This window comes from Sturnus vulgaris, chromosome 1 (genome assembly GCF_052056855.1).
Source record: "Sturnus vulgaris isolate bStuVul1 chromosome 1, bStuVul1.hap1, whole genome shotgun sequence".
Lineage (NCBI taxonomy): Eukaryota > Metazoa > Chordata > Aves > Passeriformes > Sturnidae > Sturnus > Sturnus vulgaris.
Genome location: NC_142243.1, coordinates 108,152,225 through 108,173,844, shown reverse-complemented (window position 1 = coordinate 108,173,844; position 21,620 = coordinate 108,152,225). Strand labels below are relative to the sequence as shown.

The 21,620-nt window shown below is 41.2% G+C and overlaps 1 protein-coding gene across 1 annotated transcript in view; it reads left to right on the top strand.

Moving 5' to 3' along the window:
* The first annotated feature begins 521 nt into the window (after positions 1–521).
* EMILIN2 (elastin microfibril interfacer 2) overlaps positions 522–21,620 on the top strand; it is a 36,268-nt gene continuing 15,169 nt past the window's right edge. The window contains exons 1-4 of the mRNA XM_014871262.2: positions 522–682; positions 785–907; positions 13,643–13,818; positions 15,567–17,501. Of these exons, the coding sequence (XP_014726748.2) occupies positions 555–682; positions 785–907; positions 13,643–13,818; positions 15,567–17,501 (2,362 nt within the window). The 5' untranslated portion in view covers positions 522–554. The remainder of the gene's footprint in view (positions 683–784; positions 908–13,642; positions 13,819–15,566; positions 17,502–21,620) is intronic.

Sequence of the window (21,620 nt, the reverse complement as noted above, 5' to 3'; positions counted from 1 at the left end):
GGACCACAGGGCTGCCACAAAGCACCAAACGAGCCCCAGCCTCCCCCGGGAGCTCACCGCGCCTGCACCGGCCGCACCTGAAGAACCCAGTGCCCCCTTCCCCAGCAGCCCGGGTCCCCGGGAGAGGGGGGCTCTTATCCAGTGGCCCGGCTCTCTCCTCCCATCAGCTTTCCAGGGGGAAAAACTGTTTCGGGAGCTGTCTCCGGCCAGCTCGGGCAGGGGCCGGGGACCGGGGGCTGCCCCGAGGGGAGCCGCTGACGGCGGCCGGGCGCCACACGGGGCCGGGGCTGCCCCAGCGCTCCTGCCCGGCCGGGGGGCTGGAGCGGGCCGGGGCCGGGGCCGGCCGGGCAGGCGGGCGGAGGGGAGCGGCGCCTCGGCCAGAGGGGGGTGCGGAGCCGCCGTGGAGGGCGGAAACGGGGTGGGGGGATTTGCGTCAGTGAGGGAGCTGAGAGCGGGCGAGGGCGGGCGGGACGGACGGAGGGACAGACGGACGGAGGCAGCCCGCGGAGAGGCACCGGCCCGCTGCGCTCGCCCGGCCCGCTGCCCGCCACCCCATGGAGCTGTGCCCGGGGCCCGCGCCGCCCTCGGGATGGGCGCTGCCGCTGCTCCTGGCCCTGGGCGCCGCAGGGCTCAGCCACGGCACCCCGCACCTGCCGTACTCCCGGCCGGGCTCCCGCAGCAAGTGAGTACCGCCCGCCCCGCGGAACGAACCGAACCGAACCGAACCGGGCCGGGCGGGCTGCGCAGCGCGGCGTGCCTGACCGACATTGTCCTTCTCCCCCAGGAACTGGTGCGCCTACATCGTGAACAAGAACGTGAGCTGCTCGGTGCTGGACGGGACGGAGAGCTACGTCCAGGCCCAGTACAAGTGCGCCTGGAACCAGTTCCCCTGCGAGCCCACCCTGGTGTAAGTAGCGCACGGGGCGACCTCGGCAGGGAGACGCTTGCCCAGCCCCGGCGTGTTCGGTGGTTCCCGGCTCCCCGAAGGGCACAGGGCTCCTAGCAGGGGGTGCGGACCGCCCCGGTCCACGGCGCGCACCGAACAAAGCGCTCGCTCATTGCGGACATCGGGCTAATTAGAGCCAGATTGAGTTTCTGCTTTCTGCCGAGAGGCAGCTGCGCTGGCACACCTCGTCGGCTTGGAGAGGCGTGCAGGCGGGCGGCAAACACGCGGGATGCTTTCCATGGGCGGCGGGAGCAGGACCGCGCCTATGCGCTGCTGGGAGCGCACCTGGGCCGGGGCTGCCGGCGCTCAGAACCGGTTTTATGCTCGCTCCGTGTTGCTGGATGGGCGCGTAAAGGGAGAGCCAGGAACGTGAGCCAGCACCTTTACAGTCTGTGTATCCTTGCCTGTTATCCAGCAAGGGGAGCGGCCAGTGCAGATTTTACGGGGGTAATGTAAAGTTGCTTGTTTGATTTTTAATCTTCGTGCGTGTGGCCACGTGGTAATCTGTGGAGTGGCCACCTACGGCAAGGTGTGCAGGTACAGCAGGTAAAGCAGGCATCAGGGAACAGAGGGATCTCTGGCTAATCTCAGGCAAATCTCCTTTCCTCATTTTTTTCACTTAAAAAGCAGTAATATTTACACATTTCTGTTTGAAAGCTCTAGGGATACACACTCTATGAAACGATTTCAGCATCCCTAGGAAGTCACTGGAAAGACACCCATAGATTTTCATAGGCTTAGACTTGGGCTGAGGTGACGATGAAAAGTGTTTTACAATAAGGCTGCAGTGGCTAGTTTTTATTTTGACATGAAACAGTGATGATGAGACAGATCCTGGGCACTACTGAAAGAGAACTTCAGACACTGATGACGCTGCCACCCTGGGGCCCGTGACAATAGGTGTTGGGTGTTTGGCATTCAAATGTGCTGCTTTCTGTTTGTTTGAGTTGTTATTTTTGTTAAAACCTAGCTTTTCTCTACATAAACACTAGAATTTGAGGGGAAAAAACAAAGACAGCAGACAGCTGAGTAGCTCTGTCTTGTGTAACTTCCCTTGTTTCTCTTTGGAGTCTTGAACTGGCTGTTTTGGACTTCTGACTGATTTTATGGATGTGTAATGGGGTGTGCCCTCTATCCCGAGAAGTCTCTGTAGTGGAGCTACAGAGGCATGAGGAGGGGTTGAAACAGAGCTCTTTAAACACATAAATCACCAAGCATTAAGATAAGGAATTTCAGAGGCGGTAAATTAGGACTTTCATGGACTATCTGATAGTAGATAGTGAAGAAAGTGCAAAGGCATTGCTTCTAGCTCAGGAAATTCCTGCACTGAGAGTGTGAGATTGTTGGCAGGAGTAACAAGGAGAAGCCCAGCTTGAGCAGAGGGCTGGACTGCACGACCTCCAGACCCCCATCCCTTCCAGATCTCCCAGTTATTCTCTGAAATGGCGTTTTCTGTCCTTGTGCTTCTGAACATTGGGAGTTGGCTGCTCTCAGAGAGAATATGGGGCTGAACAGACTTTTGGTCTCACCAGCTGTGTCCAGTCTCATGGGGTTTTTTTGTTCTTTTGAGAATGGAATTAGATGCTTATCACAAGATTTTGTTTCCTCTGTTTGATTTTCTTTGGTGAACATCACTGTCATTTTCTTCATAACCACAATGGCAACTGCAAAACAATTCCTTGTCCTTAGATAAAATATTCCTTATTCTTACATAAAATATTTTTCTCCTGTCATAGCACCAGCTGATTAACACCAAGAGAAAGTGGAATATCAAAATTTTGAAATTTTATTGTGTTCAAAAATGTTGTCATTTTATTTTTGTGTCTGTTGCATATACACTCTGTTAGTGGCAGAGTAAGAAAGGTGCTACTCCAAAAAGTTTGAAATACATGTCTCAAATCCTGCAAACTCCTAGCTTGATTCCTGTCAAAAATATTGCTTAATTCGGAAGGAGTAACGATCTGAATAACAAAATGTGTTTATATACATTTGCTAGCTAATGTTGACAAAAATAGGACAGGAAAGAGCTATAAAACAACAAAGAAATGACTGTGAGGACTTTGTGAATACTATTCTCTTTTCATCTCCTTTATACACTTGAACAGAGAACTTAAAATGAACTAAATAGCAGATATTCATGGAAATAAAGTACAGTCCCTGTGTAGTCTCTTCTCGATACCCATGGTTTATCTAAGAGCTCATTCAGCTGCAGACAGTGGGGACAGTGAGATCCAAACCAAACAAAGAGCTCCCTAACTGTGTCATGGATGTGTGTGTTTTATTAGTACTTAAGTACTATTAGGTCTATTTTTTAATCAGTCAGTGGATTTACTGTTGGTTTATATTACTTTAAGAGGAGATTTAAAGAGCCCTTCCAGTGTTTAGGTACTGTCTAGGTTATGCATAACAGTTACTTAGATTGCAGTATATAGAGGAGCATTTCACTTCTTTAAACTTGCAGTGTACTCCTGAATTCTGTGTGTACTTTACAGACAAGAGAGTGTGGGTTGCAGATATGGATTATAGTCAGCCCTGATTTGCCTTTGAATTACTTTATTTTTTTAGAATAAAGCTCTGGTGATTAAGCCTAAAATCATATGCATGGATGAACCCTTTTTATCTGCCCTTTAGTCCCATTAAAATATAATTTGTCTGAAGACAAAAACCCCTAAAGCCCCTGTTGGAATTACTACACTTCCATGATTGGTAAATTTACTTTGGCTGCAGGATGTATTTCCTGAAAGGTTAAGTTGAAATTCAGGAAATTATTACACTTCATTGTTTAACTGTTTTATAGGTACTTGGGCTCGATAGTGCATTTCCTTGCTGAAAAGTTGGTGAATGCTTTGGCTGATTAAGGTGTCAGGGATGAGAGTTGAAGTGTGGCTGCTTAAGAGATAGGAAGAGAGAGCAGAAAGAAAGAATGAGCCAAAATGCCCTTTGAAGTATGCTCCCTTTGAAGTGTGAGGGGCTCCAGATTTATTTTTCTTAAAACTGTGACTAGTAAATGAAGGAGAAACTTTGTTATTAGTAGGTCATTGGGCTGAAAGGTACAAAAATATTAGTGTTTTTACTCACTAAAAAGAACTTGGATGTTTTGAAATTTAATATTACTTCATAAATAATTGACCCCTTACGGGTTCTTTTGTCATGAATCTCCATTCCTAACTTTCTTATGAATGGTTTGGTAATTTAATTAGCAATAATAGCAATTGGAAACTAGTAGTATTATCTATTTCTAAAAGAAAAAACATGTTGTCTTTCTGGTTAGATCCTGCACACTCCTTAAGGTTGTGGCTTGTTTGGGACATCCTCTGGTCACTATAGCTGTTTCAGGGTAGGATGTTATAGCAGTTGGTTGTTTTGCCTCTTGTTCTATATAGAGTGTGTGGGTACACCTGGCTGTACCAGAGGTGCACCAGTTTATGGCTTTTAGGAAAAGCTGCTTTCACTAGCACGGTTTTGATTTTAAAGTCTGAAGCGGCTAAAGTGGGACATTTTCTGGGTTTATGTCTTTGCTACAGAACTGCAAACAGGACTTCTCCCTACAAGGTAGTAAATGAAAAAAAAAAAATTTAGCTTGGTAGGAACCTCTGGAGGTCATGCCATCCCCTCATAGCCCCCAGCTAACAACAGAACCAGCTTCAAACTCAGATAAGGTTGCTCAGGGGCTTGAAGAAAGGATGTTTTATCAGATCTCCTAATTCATGTAGCAGCCCCCATTAACTATGCTTAAGTGAGTAAAGATATTTGTGTGCTTAAGTCAGGTCATCTGTCTTCAGCTTGTGAGGAGTGAATTTAATGATTTAGTGTAAGCTTCTCATCTTAACACTAATGATACATGTATACTAAGCAAGCCCATTATTTCATTTAGACAATGACCCAGAAAATGATGAATTAATCAAGAGCTAAATTAGCAAGCCTCTCCAAATCCCTCACTGAGCAATATTTTCCAACTTCTTGTCATTCTGTACTTTCAAATGATCATAAATAAGTCCAGTGCCAAACTAATCATGATTTTATTCATGGCCTAGAAGAAGATTCAAAGCACAAGATTGAAATTACTTTAGAGAATGTTACTATGAGTTTTCTGTATTCATAAACGTCAGGACAGATTACTACTTATAAGTAAAACACTGCTTTTAATAAACAGTATTCCCCATTTATTAACAATACATTACTGTGTAAAAGTGGAAATTTTATAACTGAAAACCCTCACTTGAGAGATCCCATTCAAGTTGAATGGCTTCATCCATCTGACAACCTCAGAACGACCTGGGTGGAGCACATCAGCCCCAGCCTAGGAACATATAGGAAATCCCCATGCAATTTTCAACCTTCTAACAGTCCCAATGTAGTTTTCTCTGAGACTGTTCTGTTGCTAGAAATCAAGCATGCAGATCAGTGTCAGAGTGCTCAGCGCCAGGCAGGATCAAACCTCAGATATACAAGTCTGCACAGATTGAGCCTGTGTTTGCCTCTGGCCTCCAGCAATACATATCTTATAAGAAAAACTCTCAGGATGCACAAAAACTTGATGGGAAAGTAAGAGCTGTTTAATGTTTCCCCTCCAAGTATCTATAAAGGTCTTCAGGACTTTCTTTCCAACTTTGTGTATTTTGTATGAAGCAGAATTTCTTTGTACAGGCTCCAGCTAGCTGACTACATAGGGAGGTTAGCCTAGGGGCTTGTGCATTGAAAACAGTAAGGAAACTTAAAAAACTTCAGTCTCCTGGAGTGCCTGTTTGAAAATCTTTGAGGTCCTGCTGGGTGTGGTAAGTTTTCCTGGCTGTCTCCCCAAGCCTGAAATCGTGCATCTCTGCCTCCATGCACTGAATGCAGCAGAGTCTTTCTTCTCTGTGAACTGGACAGGGAATTTTCATTTCACACATAATTTGAATTTGTTGCAATAATGTAAAAAAAAAAAAAAAAAAAAATCCCATGCTGCTCATCACTTCACATTAATGTAAATACTAAAAGTTTCATGCTATTCTAGTTTGAGAAATGTGTGACCTGGAGGTCTGGGGCCTCTTCTGTTAAGCACCAAACTGTTGCCAAAGCAATAAATTTTTATTTGCAGGGAGCTGCTGACCCGTTTAGGTGTATTTCATCATAAATCACACAGATAATCAAGGAACATTTTGTACCATTAGACAGCAGGCAGTGCCAGTTTTACACATTGGTGATATTATGACTCTCATTTGACTTAATTTTTGCATTTGGGTTTGCTTTCCCTTCTGGTTCACTTTTAACTTGGTGTTTTGAAAAGTAAGAGCTCCCAAAACAATGCTCCATTTTATTCTCAAAGTTGGGGTCCCACTTAATCCCACAGGTTAGCGCTTATCTTCCTGAATGTATTGGTAATTTGTTTAATCTGGATATATTTTCAAATGATCTCTCAGCACCAGCTCTTTCTAGAGCATTCTAGAAAGCAGCTTATTTCATGGGCAGAGAAGCAGAAGGGAGACTATTGGAGCTCAGTTTTTCAGGCAGCTTTATCAGCAGCAGTGCTCTGCATCCTAACTTCATCTCTCCACCCACGTAAGGTGAGAAACTTGGTCCCTGCTGCTGGGAGAGGCAGGTGATGGTGCTGTAAATGTATCATCTATTTCAAAGTTGTTCCTGTTCCATCACTGAGTACATCACATTGCTGTGCTACAAAACGTTCCTGAAATCCTTTTGAAAGGGCTATATTTTCAGAGTTCTCCTATCCCATTTTGTTTAAGTGGGAATTTAATAGCTTACTGTTGGTCTGTTACCATGTGCTTGACTGGCATTTCAACATTGTAAATCCCAAGACTGAAGCTCTGCTTTGAGCTTTGCCGCAGGCTGGCTGTACCTCTGAGTTACTTAAATGCATCCTGTGTCCTTGTTTTGCTGCTCATAAGAAGAGAATGCCTACCTAGTGATAATTTATGAACATTAAGAGTATTAACATTTTAAACTTCTGGGCATTTCCTCCTGGGCTTCAGTGGTCAGCTTTTTGAAAATCAAATCCTTGGCAGCCCAGAGAGAGTTAAATAGATAGATAGGTATTTGTGTATGTGTGTGTGAAGATATATATGCAACGAGAAGAAGACACTAGTATGAGACACGAGGTCAGATTTTAGAGTGTGCTGTCCCTTGGTTCTTTCTTCCCACAAAGAAACATTTCTCTCCTAAGAGAGAAAATTGTAGTTTGAATCTCATCTTTTTTTGATAGAAGAACTCCAGCTGAGTGGCATAAAACCCACTGTATAAGTAAAAAACAATGGCACTTTTGGAGACTTTGAAATGAAACCATGTGGTGTTGCCTGAGAATAGTTGAATATTTTAGTCTTCTACCAGTTCCTGTAATCTTCTGTCCTTCTTACTGAACAAAGCACGAACTCTGCAGTAAATTTCAGCCAGATTCTCTCAGATGCATTGAAATAGTGTTCAGTGTTGAAGACAGCAAAGTACCAGAGACCAGGCTGTAGTGTGCTGACTGGGGCAGCATGGTTCTCTGCTTCTTCCCTGGTACCACTAGATGAGATGACAGTTTTATTTAGGGATAGACAAACACAACCTTTTCCTTCCTTGTATGAAAGAGTAATGCAATCACCTGTGCCAGGTCTCTGCCCACTTAGCAATTTATTCCAGATGGAAGGCCACCTTCTCCCATCATTCTTTCCAGGTAGTGTGAAGACACCAAGTAAAAATAACCAATGGAAAACAGTACTGAGTCTCTAAATGCTCATTCCTGTTTTATGAAACATTCAGTAAAATTACAGTGCTTTCATAGTCAGATGCTAAAGCACTCCTTGATCTGGATGGGTGATTTCTTGGATGTGTACACAGCAGGCAGTTATGTTCCTGTGGATGCAGAGTGCTTTGGCTCATTCCCTTGCTTTCCTTCAGCTTCTTCCCTGTTAATCCTCTCAGCCAGTAGTAGTTTCTTGTTCAGGATTCAGCTCAGAACAGATCTGGTACAAATGTTGGCCGTGCTATACATGAGTGCAAACTTTATTAAGAACTCTCTGGTGTGCCTGTGCAAGCCCAGAGAAGCTGAGTCTCATTGGTGATATGCACTAGTGGTGTCCAACATACTGTGTAGGTAACAGGATGTAAATAATGACTTTAGAGTGAGATGCAGCCCCGTTTTGACTCTGCTGGCTGTTTGGACTATTGCTGTTGGCCTTCATGGAAACACAGACAGCTAAAACCCGTCCTTACCTACACACTCAAAGTCCAGGTGTGCTGAATCTCGCTGTGACAGACAACTGCTAAAATCTCCAAAGATTTCGGTGGAACTGGGACTTCTGCCACCATTTGTAGGGCATATAAATAGGCCTGCACGTTTGGGAAGCAGAAACCATAGGATCAACTGGTTCTAGTTCAGTATTTGTGTAGTATTAACAGCCAATAAGGTATATTTTCAGCAGAAGTACTTTCAGCCAACAAAATAAAAAATGTTTCATCCAAATATGGTGGCATTTAATTACATCTTCTAGGTAGTGTTTTTGGGTGGTGTCTATATGCCACTTCTGTGCTCCCATTGCAATATATTGCAGATTTGGATGACTGGGACTATATGACTACAGTATAACTGTATAGATATAACTACCAGACGATGCAATTTACAAAGAATGTGTCTACATGCAATAAAAATGTTAAATAGGATAGATTTGATATCTTCTATTTTATAGAGACAGAAATTTGCAGTGTGCTGAAGTCATGGGATTTGTTCCAATCACTACAGAATTTTGGACCAACCTTGAAGCTTTGTGCTCAGAGTAAACATTTTATATGCTGCTTATGTAGAAACATGCTGATTCTGTGGTCCCTTCCTCGCAGTGAGGATGTGGTGGCACTTATTGCATTTCCCCAAAGGTTGAATGTTAATATCCAGTTACAGAGCTGAGCCATATGTTTTCCCACCAATTTCGTCCAAATGTTTCTGATTTGTTTTATCGCTATTAGGTGACATTCCAAATATCAGTGTTAACTGTTTCCTTCTGTGGTTTAGCACCGTGAGAATATTATAGCTCATTCCCTAGTCAAAATCTCCAGCATTTGCAGCAGGCATGAATTTTTAATTAAGCATTTTCCTGTGGAAGTACTTCTCTCTCAAAGAAGAGGAATATTTGGGTGCTATTGTCACCCTGTATAACTTCATTTCAGCTGTGAAAGACTTAAGATATTGAAAGTGGAGATTTGTATTAGTGTTCTGGGTGTGTGTTCTCATTTGATCAGCGTGTTGAGTTCATGGTGAAGGTAGTAGGCGTGGGTAGTTACAAGCCTGTTGTGGAAAAACTCCTAAAACAGCTGTTCTTACGTTCTCTCTTGCAATGAAATATTAAAGACAGCGGATATTAACCTTTGTTCATGCTTTATAAAAGAATGATTTCAGTATTTAGCTCAATTCATCAAGAGATTATGACCATCATCTTGGACTTGAAGTCCATAGGAGAATGGAGTGACTAGGCACAGTAAATGCTGTTGTGTTATATGCAACTTCTAACCACATAAGAAATTACCGTTTTAAAAAATAGTTTTGAAATATACTTGTAAAAATAATTGTGTTTATTAACATTTATTTGAATAGCATAAATCCAAGTCAGCCAGAGGAAGATTTGATGTTTTACTGTTTTTTAATTGCATCGCAGCATATACAGGTATAAAAGTGGAGCCTCAATTTTTAAGAGACTTAGGAAACTTTTGTGGGCCCTTTTGAAAAAATTGCCTCATTAGATAACTCTGTAAAGATTCACACCTGCCAGATAAACAATATGAAACTTGATGTTACATTCCAACCATGTATCTTTATCCAGCTTCATCAAGAAGGAATGTTTTGTCTCTGGCTACCCTGAGTGCATTTTATGTGTTTTTTGTGTTTGTGATTGCATGTCTTAAGTTTGCTCTGACTGTGAGTCAGTAATTGGATTCAGAATACTGCAGGTTTAAATAAAGACATGTCCAATTTGTATAGTTTGGTAATTCCCAGTCCTATGTCTTTCGCATATATAAAACCATGAATTATTCTCAGGATGCGATCCCTAGCAGAAATTTATGGTTTGTTTTATTAGAAATGTAACCAACAACATAATTGTGTTCAGTGCTATTAGACTGCTATATCCTAGCAAAACCCTGGAAGTCTCCAGCTCCTGCACTGAAATTCACTGAGTGAGCAAAGTTCTGACTTCAGAAAGCATCTTGTCCGATGGAGAATCTCCCTGGGGCTGGATGCATGGGGCTGTCATTTGTCAGTGTGGCTGGATGGCGCTGTCACAGTGACACCGTTCCTTGCGTGGGCAGCTTGCACAGCAGAAGAATATCATGTCTTATGCTTGAGGAATGTCATTGGCAGAGAAGCTGTAGCAGTGAAGCTGTGGTTTTTAAGAAATCTTAATGTGACTGGATTCAAATTAGAGAAGTGCCAGTGTAAGTTCCTGTTTCCCAGCCTTACATGACTAGCCTTCCTGGAGGAAATGGCTGTAGCTGCGTGATTCATTGAGCTGGGCTGGCAGTATAGAGAAGTAGTTCTTGGTAAGTAAATCCCAGCTGAATTTTTGAGCCATCCATGAGTACAGCTGTCTTGTTACCACAGTTCAAAGTGTGAATATGAAAGCTGCTCTAGATCCAGGTTTTGAAATTTTCAGATTCTGGCTTATTTTGGCTCTAGGAGAATTGTGATTTAGGATTCAGGTTAATCTGTATTTGATATACCATATCTGAAAACAGTTCCAATTTGTGGTATTGTTTCAAATTTGAAAGAATTTTTAAGAAGAGGACTCCTTTTCAGTTTGTTTGGTTATTTTTTTAATTAAATCATATTTAAGCATTTTATGCCTATTAGGATCAAGAAAGTATAAAACAAAGAAGAGTGAGAATGTTAAACAGGCCCGTCTTTTATTTTTAAGATGGGGTTTGGAAAAGTTCTAAATTTTTGACTTTGGAAAAATACTAAGCTTGATTTCTTTTTATTTGTTTATATTCTTCTTTTGTATTTGGTTGTGTATTATGATTTTTCTGACTCTTGAAGTCATCTGAAAGTGTGTATATTGATGAATATGACTACAGAGAAGGTGTTCAAGGAGAAAATTATCAGAAATATGATGGAAAATCCTCTTTCTGTAATTTGAGCGAGGAAGCACACAATTTGCGTATTAGTAGTTCTTATTCATTTTATAAAATTAGTTTTAGTTATATTCTTAAAACTTTCTTGGTAAAAAAAGAGAGATTTGGCATTTGAAAATAACCAAAATATTGTATTTTTCAGGAAGGGATTTGGCCCTGGCAGTAAAAAGAGGAACACACACAAAGTTAGGAGCAGTTAAGTGTTTTATGGAAATCATACAGAAGTATGTACAACCATTTCCGGCATGGGAAAACTGATCTGGAGGTTCAAAGTTTGCATTTCAGTAATGTGGTGGTTGTGAGAGAGGTTGTAATGACTCTCAAAACCACTTCAAAACACTAAAGCATCTAGCTAATCCAGTTGTTCCAGACTCTGGCAGCTAGCTGGAAGGAAAGGATTCAAACCCAAATTATCTACACAAGATAAGGGAAAAAGAAAAGGAAGTTCCTGGGTGGCCAGGATATTGTTCTTCCCAGTGGTGCCCTTTACATTGCACTCCTCTATTTAATTTTTGAAGCACTTGACCATGGGGATTTCTGTTCTTTGTAAACAGAATTCAGCAGATGTTTAAGTGAAAACTGTAGAAGAAATGATGAGCTGGAGAGCAGTCTACAGCTGTTTCATATATGGTGTTCTGAAGGTATAAAAGGATTGGAAACCCTCTCTGAGAGTTTATGTGCTCCAAGTCAGACTTTGAAAAGCTGACAGCCACAGGAAACCACTGCAGTTATGAGCAGCTCATGGGCAGAGATACAGCACAGACTGGCCTGCCTTCCTATGCAGAAGAGCAGAATCCAGAGAGGCTTATTAGTGTAAACTACTCTTGGCCCAGAAATAGTTGGAAAAACTATGATTGTCTCTAGTGAAAGTAGCTTTTCCCCCTTAAACGAGAAGTCATAGACAAAGTAATAATGCAAAACAACACTGAGTATTTCCCAAGTGCGAAATTAGGCTATATTGGGGCAGAATTGGGAAGGATACATTTGGCAAAGAAACAAATTCATAATTAGTAGTTAATATTTTAAGCACACCACTGCAAGTTTGTTAACCATCTCACCGAAAGGGACAGCAAATTGCTGTCAGATGGGGGACATTATATTAAAATTACGTATCCAAAATATGTTGAACAAAAAATGTTAGAATTATTTCAGCAACTATTTGCATACATGGCAGGAGAAGCTTTGAAGGGTAACAGTAAGCTAACTCCCACTCTGTGACTTTCAATAGGAAATGTTTCACCGTTTCTGTAAGATTTACTTCTTTCCATTTGGTAGCTGATGACTGATGTTTTTTGGGTTTTTTTTTACTAGTAAGGAGTTTTGCATATCTAATACAAGACCGTGTTCAATGAAATAGGTGATTTTTTGTGTGATAGCAGGGCTGCTTTTGGTGCTGTTCTGTACTGTGCTCTCTCTCTCCCCCAGGATATATTCCCTGTGAGCCCAGACAGACCATGGCTGAAATCTAGTACAGAGCTCCTATAGATCCCTTTGCCACCGTCCTGCATTTATTCTGCTGGTATTACTCTTTAGGGGCACCTCAGCTGTGAAATGAGCCTGTCATTCATTAATGGATGCAAACTGTTCTAATCTGAAATAATCTTAAAGAAAAAAGATTTGAAAAAGCCTTTGGGAAATTAGTAGCATGATGGTAGTTTAACTGAGAGAAAGGAATTCACGTGAGAAATTGGTGTGACTTTTTTGTTTCTGTGTTTTCCAAGAATATAATTTTATAGAGCTCAGGTGGCAAATCCCTGTTTAACTAATTTTCCCCATCTCTCAATCTGAAATGAGCTGTGCCTTAAATTGTTTTAGTTTCTATCCAATAGCACAGGCTCTGCTTATGATCTGGTAGATACCACAGTGACCACAGCTGAACATGTGGGATGTGTTTGGAGAGAAGCTATGGAAGAAGTCTATGGTTAAAGAAAGTTGCACAACCAGAAGCACTTCGTCATTTATTAACCTTTGAGTGATTTATCAGGGAAGCTCAAGGTTGTATGTACATAAATAATGTGTACATAGGTTTGTCTGCCAGACCCTCTTCAGCTTAACTGATGAAGTAGTAAAACATTGATTTCTTCGTTGGTTGTGTTTCATCTGATTCCTTCTTTCATGTCCTTGCCTGACTCACACTTTCAGCATTTTGTCCTTCTTTGGAATATCCCTTCCTGTGAAAATACAAATGGGACAAAGCAGGCAGAAGCATTTTTTGATGTTCGGAAGAGCCCTGAGAGGAGGGTTGCAATGAAAAGTTAGAGGAAAAACATTTTGAATTTAGAGAGTAAGACACTGGTGGTCACTGTTGTTCTCAGTAGTGTATGATGAGTTGTACCTTCACTTGCAACAACATTTTATTCCTTACTCATCCATGAAAGCCCCTATTCCATGGCTGCCTATCATGACTGTGTTGAGTGGAGGCAGCTTTAAAACCTAGACAGAAACATTTTATAATTTGATGTTTAAAGCAGAAAATGAGTAATAGCTGTAAGTATTTTATTTTCATTATAAAAACCTCCGAAATTAATTTTAATTTTACCTTTAATCTAAATAGCAGTTTAGGTTATGGATTGTTTAAAATGCTTTCTGTTTTGGCAGATACCGAACGAGTTTCAGACCTCGGTACACAGTTGCATATAAGACAGTGACAGAGCTAGAATGGAGATGCTGTCCTGGCTACAAAGGGGAGGACTGCAGGGAAGGACCAGCGGAAAAGCCAAACACTGCTCGTCGTCCCGCGACGCCAGCGAGAGCCGTCGTGAAGAAAGGCACAGGTAACTTCCCGTTTGAATTTTGGTCGGCACAGTCATGTCTGGTTTCTTGTTTTGTCTTCTAAGGATGAGAATCGTTATGGTTTCTATTGAATTCAGCTGCTGGCAGGTACAAAAGGCATGTGAAAAACTCTGTGCGGTGGGAAAAATAACAGCCAGGCAATAGCAGTCCTGATACAGAGAATTTCCTGAAGAATAACAGAGGAATGGGCTGTAGAACACTGGCTGGAAATGCCAGCTGGCTACTCATGGTTCCAGAAAATCTTTAGGTTAAGATTGTAGGTTTTGCAAGAATTTACAGGGGTTTTTTTATGGTTTCTCCAATGTTCAGGAGAAAAAAAAAAGAGTATATTAGTAAAAAATAAAAACAACACACCCCAGATATTAATTTTAATAGTATATAAAGGTTCCTAGCAGTTTCACAATGTTGGTCTATTTTTGAGATTGTGAAGATTTTACAGATTCACATTAGACTACGTGCCTTAATAATGAGGAGTAAGGGAATAAGTGTGGATAAGCCTCAACTCCTGAAAAAATATCTTAAAGAATGAATGATGTTTGTTTGTGTAAGATGCTGTCTTCTGAAGGGACAAGAAGGAATGCTGTTACTGCCATATATGCCTTTTCTCCATTAAGAAAAAATGATAAACAGATGTGTCCTTCTGAGTGACTTTTTCCAACATAATTGGAGATTAGTGTCACATATAGCACTTAGTCAGATTTCCACATGTGTTTTCTGTGTGGTGGATGATTGAATACATGGTTTCAAACTAGTCCCATAGATTATATAGCTGCTTTAAAAACAAGGTTTTAAAGTATTTTGTTAGCTGTCCTAAAATATTAATTCCAAAAGATGATAATAAAACATGGTGATATCTCTATCCTTCTCCTCTATTCTAGACAAAATTAAAAATTACTTTTGACTTTTCCTGCAGTTTATCCTTTCTTGACCTCTGATTATGTTTGTTTTCTGGGGGTTTTTTCCTGTTTTTTCTGCAATTGTTGCACATTTTGCGTGAAACTGAACATCCAGATTTGTACGTGACTTTGTAAATGAGGCCCTACTAATGACAAGATCCAGATTCATTAATTGATTTATGATAGGTAAGAAGTAGATTGCAGCTAAAAGTCTTTCTGATTTTCATGATATGAGGATAAGTTATTTTAATCTAACAGTTTTGAATGTGCAAATTTTATGCTTTTGTACATGTTTTTATTTTAATAATTAGGTATTTGTGAAGCAAGTGTGATAACTGGAGTATCTTGCAGACCCCCATGTTATTTATGGGATGTATATTTGGACCCCAGTTCAGTAAAATACAGAAGCACAAACCCACTTCAGGCACATAAATGACTGCCACTGAAGTTTTCAGTGGGAATTCAGGGCCAAATTATTGTTATAGGAGATGCAGAAGTTCTAAGGTGGTTGTGCTGTGATGTGAATGGATCTGTATTGGTTTGTTATTTATGCTGTGGCTTAGATCCATTGCTGAACAGGAGGGGTGATTGCCAGCTTCTTTATGGCCACTGTACCTTGGCAGGATTTGGTCACCGTGCTAAAACTTCTAGTTCTGAGGGTTTTAATAATGTGTTAATTATAAACAACTGAAAATAAGAACAGAAAAGGCAACAAGCATTAGGCAGTTTAAATCATTATTTGATTTTAAAGAAAAGTGAAGTTAACTGTAGCTGATTAAAACAGATACCACTGGGAATATTTACATCCACATTTTGTTATTTCTGGGAAACAGATGCAGAACCAACAGGAGCTCCAGAGCCTCCACCATATGAGAAGAGAATGCAGTTTCTGGAGGATGAATTGTTTAGACTTACACGGTCTGTGATTGAGCTTCAGTCCTCTGTGGCAGGTGTGAATGAAAACCTGAAGCTGACTGTACAAGAGGATGCTAGCAAGATGTTGGTCACTTGGCTGAACAACCTTTACGACCGCCCAGAGCCTGACAGTGCAGTTGGTGGTGAAACAGACACTATTCAGCTGCCAGGATTCCTCAGCAATAAAGATCAGAAAGACCCTTTTATTGATTTTGAAATGGAGGATATAAAAACTGAGCTAGCTGAGGTTAAAGAAGCCTTGAAAATGAGGAATGATGAGCTGGAGGAACTGAATGGAAAAGTAAAAGGCTATGAAGGACAATTAAAACAACTGCAGGAGGCAGCACGAGGACCTACAATAACAATGCCCCGTGACAATGTATATCAGGACTATATAGACTCAAAATTTGAGTCCCTCAAGCGAGAAATAATGGAAGGATTTGAAAAGAAAATGGCAGATCTGAAGAACTCCTGTGAATATAAACTAGAGGATATTCAGCAGCAGTATGATGACGGTGAAAATAACTGTGCAGGGATAATCGATGTTATAAGAGGAAAAGAGAATGACTTGAGGAAAGAAATAAATACTCTCCGCGCTCAGATTCCATCAAACAACTCCAGTTGTTGCAAGAAGGGTGAGGGAAATGACTTTGACCAACAGATGAAAGATTTAGACACGAAGATTGACAGAATTATGGAAGCACAGAGAATCTTGAATGTCAGAATTGATAATGAAATAATTCGATTGTCGACTCCAGATCTAGAAGACGTGTTTGGGGAGAGGCTGGAGGAGCTGGATGCGAGGATGAATATCACAGAACGGAATGCTGAAGAGCATTGCTTTTATGTTGAGGAGACTCTCCGCGGTGCTATTGCTGCTGAGGTGGATGAGCTGAGAGACTTATTTGAGCAGAAGCTGCGGGCACTGGAGGTTAGGCTAGGCGGGACTATTTTGGAGATTGCCAACACCACGGACCAGGATGGAATGTTTGTTAATCCTGGGCCTATCTTGCCCAGCGATGCAGGGTTTGCAAATGAGCAGTTTACAGCAGAGATGAATTTCATGAAGGACAAACTGCTGTCTCTTGAGCAGCTCTGTGGGCAGAAATGTCAGTCTGCACCCCAAGGTACGGAGGACCTTCAGGAAAAGCTGGAAAACTGTAACGACAAGTACAACCACTTGCTTTTGAAAACAGAGAATAATTCTGTTCTTCTGCAGTCTCTAAATAACTCTCTTAATGAGAAATTCAACTCGATTAAGGGAAACCAACGTGACATCCAGAAAATGCAGAGAGATGTACGTGTATTCCGATACAATCTAAATGCCATTGATAAAGATATGAAAAATCTTCAAGACGGCCTGAGTAGCTGCAGGGAGCAGCTTCTGGGTGTCAATTCGACATGCAGAAAAACACAGAGAGGTGTCTTCCGAAAAATTGATCAAATGCAGAGGACATTTGCAAATCAAACTGCTCATTCCAATGATAATTGCTGTGGTGAAGTGAAAGAGAGACTAGAACAATTGAATGACCATATGCTGAATGATCTTAGCAAGTGCAAAGAAAAGACCCAAGGTGTCCAGGAGGGTGTTTCAGATGTTGAGAGCAGAGTCTCACATGTTGAAAAAATCTGTGGCAAGCTGGACTCTGTATCAGACAGCTTGCAGAATATAAAAGAAGGTCTGAATAAGCATGTGAGCAGCTTATGGAACTGCGTGCGTGAAATGAATGGAACTGTAGCATCTCATTCCACTGATATTGCTGGCCTCAAAAACTCTATCCAGCAGTTTCACACTCAGGTTTCCAAAATCACCACAGACATTGAAGGCGTGCTGAAATCTCAGCCTGACACAAGTAAGTTTCTTGCTTATTTTTTTTAGTTTTTGTTTGTTTTTCGACTGACTTTCCTTTCTGAAACTCTTAAAAAAGAACTAAACAAGGGAGGGAAAACTTAATATTACACAATTCCTACTTTGTTTTTGCAGTGACTCTAATTTTGGCTCTTTGCTCCAGAACACCACAGAGTACTTTGAGTGCTTTCAAAAGTATCCTCAAAAAAAAAACCAAAAAAAACCCAAAAAACAAAACCCATGTTTTTTATGTTTATTCAAGCTAGAATAAAGAGAATGGGAAAAGTAGTGATTTTGAATTGTGATTTTGGTGAGTTTTAAGTAATAATTGTCTGTATTGTTCCAGTTTATTTGTTTGGGGTTTTTTTTTTTGTTTTATTTCATTTTGTTGTTGAACGTTATTCTGTATTCCTCAGGGAAAATTGAAAAGCAAATAGAGAAAACTGAAGTCAAATGAATTCAAATTTATGATAAGAAAGATTTCCTCTAAGCTGTGTTCTTAGCATGAGTTAATGATTATAATTCAGCACCAACTCTTTGATCTAGAAGTTTCAGAAATGAGCTCTGGCATATCTTGGCATGGCAATACAAGACTTCTACTTCATAGGTCTCCCAGAAGCTTGCATTCCCACAAGGTCCTTGGCAGTACTTGGCACATTCCAGCTGGCAATATTTTAGCACCTCAGCCAGTTCTGTTAATACTCCAACGTGTTGGTGCGCATTTACCTCCACTTTGTTTAAAGTTTGCATCAGAGCAGCAGAGAAGCTGGGGTGCATTTCCTTTGGCTCAGAATGCTGGGAAATGGTAACCTCAGCATGCTGGTGAGCCTTGCCGTGGAGGTTTAGAGACTTTGCCAAATGCCACTCAGTTTCCTCTGCAGTTCTTGCTCCAAATTTCAGCAATGAGTTGTTTTCCTGAAAGCTGAAGTTTGCAGAAGGAAGCTGAGTTCCTGTTTTCCTGTTTTTCTTAGCATGACACAAAATCATAGGATTTGGAGACTGTTCTGAATCTGCAATCTTAGCTTGGTTGATGCTTCTGGTTTTAATTCTGTGCACGTATGAGATAAATAAGAGGCCAATTTCTTTGACTGGCCTAAAATTAGAAGAGGTGCTGGGGGAGAGCCTGTGCACTGTTGCAGCTGATGGGAGAGATCAGATGTGAGACTCTAGAGTGTTCTTTCTTGAATGCACAAGCTGTGCCTCATGAGGGGTTGAATATCCTTCTCATCCCAGGGCAGAGACTTGAAAGCCTGTGATAGATGTGTTTCTTCTGTTTAATTGTTTAAAACCAAATGTATAGCAGTAGTTGACACAAAAATCCTTCTGAAGTGAGAACCTTTTGTATTAAAAAAAAAAGCTTATCTAAACTTTGAAGGAGGAAGTGGGGTGAAGAGGGACTGTAAATTTCAGATAATTCTTTTGCTGTAACCTTGACTTAAATTCAACAGGGTTAGGACCTTTATCCCTCAATCTTGCAGAAGCATCGCAGTCTCCAATAAAATGGAACATGATGTATCTGTGTTTCTCATCCATCTTGCCCAAAATTAACTAGCACTAGGGACCAACCTTGGAGAAAGGTCCAAGATAGATACAAGTAGTAATCTTTCTTCTGCAGTTTGAGGCAGGTGTTCCAGCCACCTCATGGGTTGCATTTATCAGCCCCTGTTACAATGTGTTAAAGCATTAAAAAGCCTCTGCGCACCTGGATTTCCTTTAAATAATACCTTTTCAGGACAGGCCCCTCTATCCACCACTGGGTGTTAAAAGCCTGTGGAAGGCTGCTGCTGCTGGGTCTGGGGTGCAGGCACTCTGAGCATCCCTTGCTGCTCTGGGGTGCCTCTGGCCTCTAAAGGATTTGTGAAGCACACACTGCAGTTCCCAAATGTTTCCAATTACAATAACGCTGTCTGGCACAGCAGCCCCAGAAAGTTTTGATGGCAGGAGCTGTAGAAAGATTTTGGCAGAAGAGCCTTTTTTGGAAGTGATTTTGGGAGCCCTGCTACATGAGGTGGGGTATGGCTTTAACTATTTTTACATCTGTGATCTGCAGCATTGTCTCCCATATCAACTTTATTTGACAGGAAGACCTGGACTTGGATCAGTGGAGAGTTTCTTAATGCACAATTTGCCAGCATATCGTAGCATTCAAATGATGTCATTTGACTTCAGAGGGGCCGAAAGAGAAACAAGTTGTTACTAATAAAGTTGTTGAGGGCAAGTAAGGCAAGGATGTGTTGCAAGAAATAAAACATAAAGTCTTACCAAGCAATGTAAGCCCAGCAAATTCAAATTACCCTCATCTTAAAAATATGGCTGTATTTTCTTCCATATTTTTTTTATTCAGGGGTTTCATATGCCTCAATACAAACTAACAAGCCAACTTAGCAAATGACTGTGCATCAGATATGAACCCAGAGACCAGGAATTTGGTTAATTTGTTGTAATTCCTGGCAAAGGTAATGAAATGTCCTGCAGCACACAAGGCAGTGGTGACAGCAGGCGGTGATCTACTCTAAGCAGTTCCATTTAGGGAGCCATGCACAGTGTGCTCTCCAAGGTAAAATGATCCAGCAGCTTTCCATCCACGTTGGATGGTGCCTTCCCCCAGGTCCATGTCTCATAGTCTAAGTTGTTGTCATTGCACTCTGTTCCTCTCTGTGGCTATGTTTGCTCTTCTTATGGCACAAAACTGAAAGCCATGTTAGATTTGATGGTCTCTCTTAACTTACTGCCTATTTATACATATATATATATCCCAGAAGTTTTCCTGGAATCAAAAGTGTGATCTTGCAGCCAGATACTGTGCTAAGAGTGCATTTTGCTTTGGTTACAGTTATTTGACCTGACCTGCAATTCCTATGGAAGCTGTCTGTGTAGCAGGGTTTTGAAACCAACAGCAAAATGTTGTCTGATGAAGTTGTGGCCTAAGAAACCAAATGTGTGCTCTGCATTACAGCATGGATAAAATGCAATATAAAATTTTTAATGCTGTAGTGTGAATAGTCATATAATCAGTTCCTCTGGGCTCCCTGTGAGCTTGTGCACAATGCTGCTTCTAACAGAATTGTAAAATCCTCTTGGTGTCTGTAACAAAATTCACATGAGGTATTTTTGGCTTCTTGTGAGAGCAGTCACAGATTCCTTTACTCTCCAGTTAGCTTTATGCAGTTTGTTTCTGTGTGTTTTGGGGGCTGAGGAGATCATGGGAAGACGCTGGTATGTGATGTGGTAATCACATTGTCACTCACAATAGTGATGACAAGCAGAGCAGCAAGGATGCTGCTGCTGGGAACAGAGTTACTGTTCCTAGCTGTGTAATGATCTGGATTCAGTGTTATGGAGATGGGACAATTCTGAATATGGCAGTGTTGATATTGCATGAAAGGAAGCAGTTTGCTCAGGATATGTGACTTCAGCAGTTGATTGTTATTTAACTATCTAGAAAAGCAAGCAAAGAAATGTATTTATTTTCCCAGTGTCATCTCAAATAATTGTCTTAATGAATCTTAGCATAATTGACTCAAGAAATGAGAAGTACATGCATCCTAAGGTAAAGAACTTTGTCATTTTGGTTTTTTCAATGAGGTTAATCTGAAGATTTTAGTTGAAGGTCTAAATCAATGCCTCTGTGGATATTGTGCCTTTGTATTACAAAGTCAACAATTATGGAAAAAAAAATCACTTTGCTACTTTTGGGACTTTAAAAAAAATTTTATAAGATTTTCTTAATTTTAAGGTTTTTATTAAAATAGTTTTAATCTGTATAAAGCAAACATTTCGCTGTTTAGGCCTCTGCCTTTTGGACAGAGTTATTGAGTGAGCTTCAGCCCAGCTCTGTGGTGCATCTCTTGTATGAGTTTCAATTCTCCTGACATTTAAAAGTCAGCCAGCAAAGCTCAGGGAGGTTTTTTTTTTCTAGCAGCCATATCTAGCAAATGAATGCAGGTGGTGTGAGACTATGACTTCAGACAGCCTTCCAGTACTCAGGAAGGCTTGTGTGGGCTTTTAAGGCTTTCCTGAGACTGAAAACAAGAAATGAGATTCACAAGGGTAAAGTGCAGGTGTCGAGTAGTCACAAAACAGCACGTGGGTTGCCAGTGGTGCTGTCTGGACCCCAGCCATG